The sequence below is a fragment of the Jaculus jaculus genome, chromosome 12 (genome assembly GCF_020740685.1).
Source record: "Jaculus jaculus isolate mJacJac1 chromosome 12, mJacJac1.mat.Y.cur, whole genome shotgun sequence".
NCBI classification, from domain to species: Eukaryota; Metazoa; Chordata; class Mammalia; order Rodentia; family Dipodidae; genus Jaculus; species Jaculus jaculus.
In genome coordinates, this window is record NC_059113.1 from 68,520,192 (window position 1) to 68,525,835 (window position 5,644).

Consider the following 5,644-nt stretch of genomic DNA (forward strand, 5'->3'; position numbering starts at 1 on the left):
GTCTTCGATCCTGGCTTGAGGCCTTGCTTCAGCCCTGGACTGGGGTCCATGCTTTCAGTCTTTCTTCTGTCTTTCCTTAATCCTCACTCCCCATCATGCTCGAACCCTTTCAGCTGGCAGGCTCAGGCAAGTGGTGCCCCAAAGGATGGCCTGAAGACAGGGATTCAGTGAAGGACACTGCTGGATTGAAAAGGAGCGCTCAGAAAAAGAAAAAAGGGAGCGGTGAGTAATATAAGTAAAAATGGGACAAGGTAGTAGTTGTATGCTTTTTGTTCATATGCTGAAAAATATGTTGCGTACTCGGGGAAACAAAGTTAGTCTACAACAACTTAGTAACTTTTTGGAATTTATAGAAAAAGTCTGTCCTTGGTTTCCAGAAGAAGGGACTATCAATTTAAAAATCTGGCAAAGGGTAGGGACTGCGCTTCAAGATTATTATAATACCCACCGGCCAAGTAAAGTACCAGTGGAAACTTTTAGCTTGTGGGCTTTAGTTAGAGATAGTTTAGATCCTAGACATGAAAGAGATAAACTTAAATCAGGTACAATTAAAGACAAAGGACTGCTTCCCATCATGGACTTAGAAAATGAAACTAAGCTGATTTCACCTGAGGAACCAGAGTCTGGATCTAAGCTATTATTTAGAAAAGAAGAATGTTGCCTTGATCATTCAGATCCAGATAAGGAAGCAAAAGTAGAGGAGGAGGTGACGGAAGGTCACCAAGAGGAAGACTTTCCACCTTTTATAACTTTTACTAGATCTGAGGATGAACAGAAAGTAAAATATTTAGAGGAGATGCAACGGTTGCAAAGTATGGTTATATCACTGTATTTATAAGTACAACAGTTTCAGGGAAAGCGTATTCCAGGAAATACAGTCACTCCCAATCCTTCTGCTGTAACAAAACCTCCCGCTATTGTGGTAGTCAAAACCTGAGGGTGAATTTCATCCTGTATCTTTGATTCGGCCTTCTGTCTCACCCATGCAAGCCACTCTTGCAGGAGCAGTGCAAAGAGGAGAAGATATGCAGGGATTTGATGTATATCCTGTTTTGAACAAAAAGATAGTCAAGGGAATAAAGTAAGATCTCATAACCCTATACCTTTTGAGCGGTTAAAGGAATTAAAAGCAGCTTGTGTGCAATATGGCCCTACAGCTCCTTTCACGCTTGCTATTATAGACTCTATGGCATTTGAGACACTCCCTCCAGGGGACTGGAAACAAGTAGCAAAGGCATGTTTGTCAGGAGGAGACTATTTATTGTGGAAAACAGAATATACGGAGAACTGTCAGGCTATTGCTAAGGTGAATAAGGCTCAGGGGGTACCTATTACTTTTGATATGCTGGCAGGAGAGGGACCATATCGGGAACTTGAGAATCAATTGAGGTTTGATGTAGGTGTTTATGCTCAGGTTAATGCACAAGCTAAAAAGGCTTGGCGTAAACTTCCATCTATTGGGAGGGGGACTGAAGATTTGTCAAAAATTAGGCAAGGACCTGATGAATTATATCAAAACTTTGTGGATAGATTATTACAGGCTGCTAACAGACTGGTTGGAGATTCTGAAGCAGGACTTGCACTTGTAAAATTATTAGCCTATGAGAATGCTAACTCTGCTTGTCAAGTGGCCCTGAGGCCATTTAGGAGAAAGGGGAACATAATGGATTACATTAGTCTATGTTCTGACATAGGTCCATCCTATACACAAGGGCTAGCATTGGTTGCTGCCCTTCAAGGGAAGTCAGTCAAGGAGGTTCTTCAAATTCACCTTGGAATTCTCCAATTTTTGTTATAAAAATGAAGTCTGGAAAGTGGAGGTTATTACAGGATCTTAGAAAGGTAAATGAAACAATGGAATTAATGGGAACTTTTCAACAGGGATTGCCTATGCCTTCTGCTATTCCTAAAGAAAAAAAAAATATTGGATTTAAAAGATTGTTTTCATACTATTGTTCCTTGTTCCTCAAGATTGTAAAAGATTTGCCTTTAGTGTGCCATCTATCAATTTTAAGGAGTCTATTAAAAGATATCATTGGAAAGTGTTGCCCCAGGGTATGGCTAACAGCCCCACCTTGTGTCAAAAGTTTGTGGCTCAAACTATAACAAAGACTAGACAGGCCTATCCTCAGGTATATATTATTCATTATATGGATGATATTCTCCTGGTGTTCAAACAAGAGGGATTATTATTAACAGCTTACTCGCATTTACAGGGAGCCTTAAAAGAGCAAGGATTAATTATAGCTCCAAATAAGGTTCAAACTGAGCCACCATATTCATATATAGGACAAAGATTATATCCAAAAACCATATTCCCACAAAAATTCAACTCAAGAAAGATGGGTTACAAACCTTAAATGATTTTCAAAAGCTTTTGGGAGTTATTAATTGGTTTAGATCTCATTTAAGAATTAGTACTGGAGAATTAAAGCCTCTCTTTGACATTTTAAAAGGAGATCCAAATCCAAAGTCTGTCCGTCAGTTAACAGATGAGGGACGTAAGGCATTAGCCTTAGTAGAACAAGCTATTGAAAAACAACAAATTCAATATATAGATTATTCTCAGGGATGGGCTGCATATGTTCTGGCCACTGAACACACTCCAACTGCAGTTTTATGGCAAGAAGGACCTCTACATTTACCTGTTTCTCCTGCTAGAGTGTTGACTCCTTATTACGAAGCAGTGGCTTGTTTAATTCAAATGGCTCGAGTAAACTCTAGACAATATTTTGGGAAGGAACCAGCTATTATAGGGGTTCTTTTACAAAGCAGCAAGTAGATTGGCTATTTCAAAATGTGGACTCTTGGGCTGTTGCTTTTGCTCATTATCCTGATATTATAGATAATCATTTCCTTAAAGACAAGTTGTTGCAATTTGCAAATTCTCATTCCTTTATTTTCCCCTGCACAGTCAGGGCAGAGCTATTGAAGATGCTTTTTACAGAAGGATCCTCTAATGGCAAAGCAGCATATGTTATTCAAGAACAGTCTTATTCATTTTTTACTCCCCCAGCATCAGCTCAAATAGTGAAACTTAGAGCTGTAGCTACAGTATTTAATGTTTGAGCTGAAACTCCATTTAATATGTATACTGATAGTCAATATATTGCTAGAGCTTTACAGGTACTTGAAACTGTGTCTTGTATTGAAAGTGCTAATACTCAAGTGCAAGATTTGTTTAATCAAATACAGAGATGCATGCATGCTTGCTCTCATTCTTGTTTTGTGGGTCATATATGAGCTCATTCAGGCCTTCCAGGTCCTTTAGCATTGGGAAATGATATGGCAGATAAAGCCACACAGATCATAGGTATATCTCAATTGGAATTAGCTCAAAGATCTCATAATTTACATCATCAAACTAGTCAAAATTTAAGAAAACAGTTTCAAATTACCTAGGCAAATTGTACAACAATGTAATACCTGTCCTGAATATCACTCAATTCCTCAGTATGGAATAAACCCTAGAGGATTATAACCAAATCAATTGTGGCAGATGATGTAACTCATATTCCTGAATTTGGAAAATGAAAATATGTTCATGTATCCGTTGATACTTACTCAGGATTTCTGATGGCTACAGCACAGACTGGGGAAGCTACTAAACATGTCATAGCACACTGCATCAAATGTTTTGCTGTAGCAGGTATGCCATTAATTACAAAGACAGATAATGGTACAGGTTACACTAGTCAATCTTTTCAGTGCTTTTGTGCTCAATTATCAATTGTTCATAAAACAGGCATACCTTATAACCCTCAGGGACAAGGAATTGTTGAACGTGCTCATGGAGCTTTAAAAAATCAATTGCAGGGCTGGAGAGATGGCTTAGTAGTTAAGCGCTTGCCTGTGAAGCCTAAGGACCCTGGTTTGAGGCTCGGTTCCCCAGGTCCCACATTAGCCAGATGCACAAGGGGGCGCACGCATCTGGAGTTCGTTTGCAGAGGCTGGAAGCCCTGGTGCGCCCATTCTCTCCCTCTATCTGTCTTTCTCTCTGTGTCTGTCGCTCTCAAATAAATAAATAAATAAATAAATAAAATTTTTAAAAAATCAATTACAAAAAATAAAAAAGGGGGAGTTATATCCTCGGAATGCTTTAAATCATGTACTCTTTATTTTAAAATTTTTAAATGTGGATGCATCCGGTCATTCTGTTGCAGACAGATTATGGCATCCTAGAACATCGGACACTTATGCTCAGGTTAGATGGACAATGCCCATTGATGGACAATGGCATGGCCCTGACCCAGTATTAATATGGGGACGAGGGTATGTTTGTGTTTTCCCACAGGATGCTGACAATGCCAGGTGGCTGCCAGAGAGGTTGGTCCAGTTCGCAGGGACTGAACATCAGAAGAATGATGCCTCTGCTCTTAATGATGTGGATTCAACTCCCGATGATCCACAGTGAGCTGTATTGGGCTTATGTTCCTGACCCACCCATCTTACACCCAGCAACTTGGGAAGATAAGAGAAATTTAAGTCTTGGTAAACAATACTCGTTTACTAGGCACACCATCCAGTAGGAATATGCAGGCTCATCAGAAATTTGGAGTCAATTATACTGGTCATGGCACTGGTATTCCTATATGCCTAACTAAAACAGAAGTAACTCGATGTTTAAAAATTCAACCAAGGAATGTGATTGTAAAGCATTCAGCAGATAAAGGGAAAAATGCAAGTCAAGGGTCTATTTCACAAGTCTCTATTTGGCTCCCCTCAGGGAATCAAGTGAGAGGAGCCGAGTCACCAGATGCTTTTGCCCCCTGTGAGGGACAATCACCTTGGTATAAAAGGTCTTTGCATTGGAAAAGGTGTGTTGGGACTGCTTACATCATGTGTAACATCTCTGGAACTAAAAGGCATATTAAGGACTGGTCAGGAAATCCTGGAGCAGAAGGGAGTGGTAAATGGAACAATGACTGGACTGGTGGACTCTCTGCTGGACTTTGGTGGTCTGAAGAGGGCTTCCAACAGACTTACTTATGGAAAGTTGTTGCCGCCATGGGAGGAGTGAGCATCACCTCCCCCAGGAATGACAGTTCTTCCCTCCCAAAGGGAAGGGTCATGGCTTGTGTTACTTCACCCTATGCTATGTTAATGGGAGACATAAATATTACATGGGCTGAGGAAATGTTCAATGTTACTTGTAACAATTGTATTTTGTCTAATTGTGTTTCAGAATTGTCCTCTGATACAGTTATGCTTTTTAAGCAACCAGCATTTGTTATGATTCCTGTTAATGTAACGAGGCCTTGGTATTCTGACAAGGGAATACAGGTGTTACAGGAAGTAAAGAATACTTTAAGTAGACCAAAAAGAATGATAGGATTAGTAATTGCAGGCATCCTAGCTTTTATTACATTGTTAGCTACTGCTACTACTGCAGTTGTTGCTTTGTCACAAGAAGTTCAAACTGCACACTTTGTTAATGATTTATCCAAAAATGTTTCTATTTCTCTAGGAACTCAAGTAGATATAGATAGAAAATTGGAAGAAAAAATAGATGCTCTGTATGATGAGGTTACGTATTTGTGTGAGGGGATACTAGGGTTGAAAGTTAGAACTTGTTTGGAGTGTCATGTAGATTTTCAATGGATCTATGTTACTTCTAAAAAATATGGGCTGGAGAGATGGCTTA

The 5,644-nt window shown here is 39.6% G+C and overlaps 1 protein-coding gene across 1 annotated transcript; it reads left to right on the top strand.

Annotated features, from left to right (window-relative positions):
• The first annotated feature begins 574 nt into the window (after positions 1 to 574).
• On the top strand, positions 575 to 5,198 carry LOC105944676 (igE-binding protein-like). The gene is made up of 4 exons (XM_045130625.1): positions 575 to 812; positions 1,065 to 1,756; positions 4,295 to 4,410; positions 5,186 to 5,198. Exons 1-4 carry the CDS (start codon positions 575 to 577, stop codon positions 5,196 to 5,198), a joined length of 1,059 nt encoding a protein of 352 aa, XP_044986560.1.
• Positions 5,199 to 5,644: the final 446 nt, after the last annotated feature.

Excerpts from the sequence above, each read along its gene's own strand:
- LOC105944676 (XM_045130625.1), top strand. The coding sequence starts at position 575 with ATGGACTTAGAAAATGAAACTAAGCTGATTTCACCTGAGGAACCAGAG. Across the intron at positions 813-1,064 it reads GGAGATGCAACGGTTGCAAA|ATAGTCAAGGGAATAAAGTA; the intron begins GTATGGTTATAT and ends TTGAACAAAAAG. Across the intron at positions 1,757-4,294 it reads AAGGGAAGTCAGTCAAGGAG|GATGCTGACAATGCCAGGTG; the intron begins GTTCTTCAAATT and ends GTTTTCCCACAG.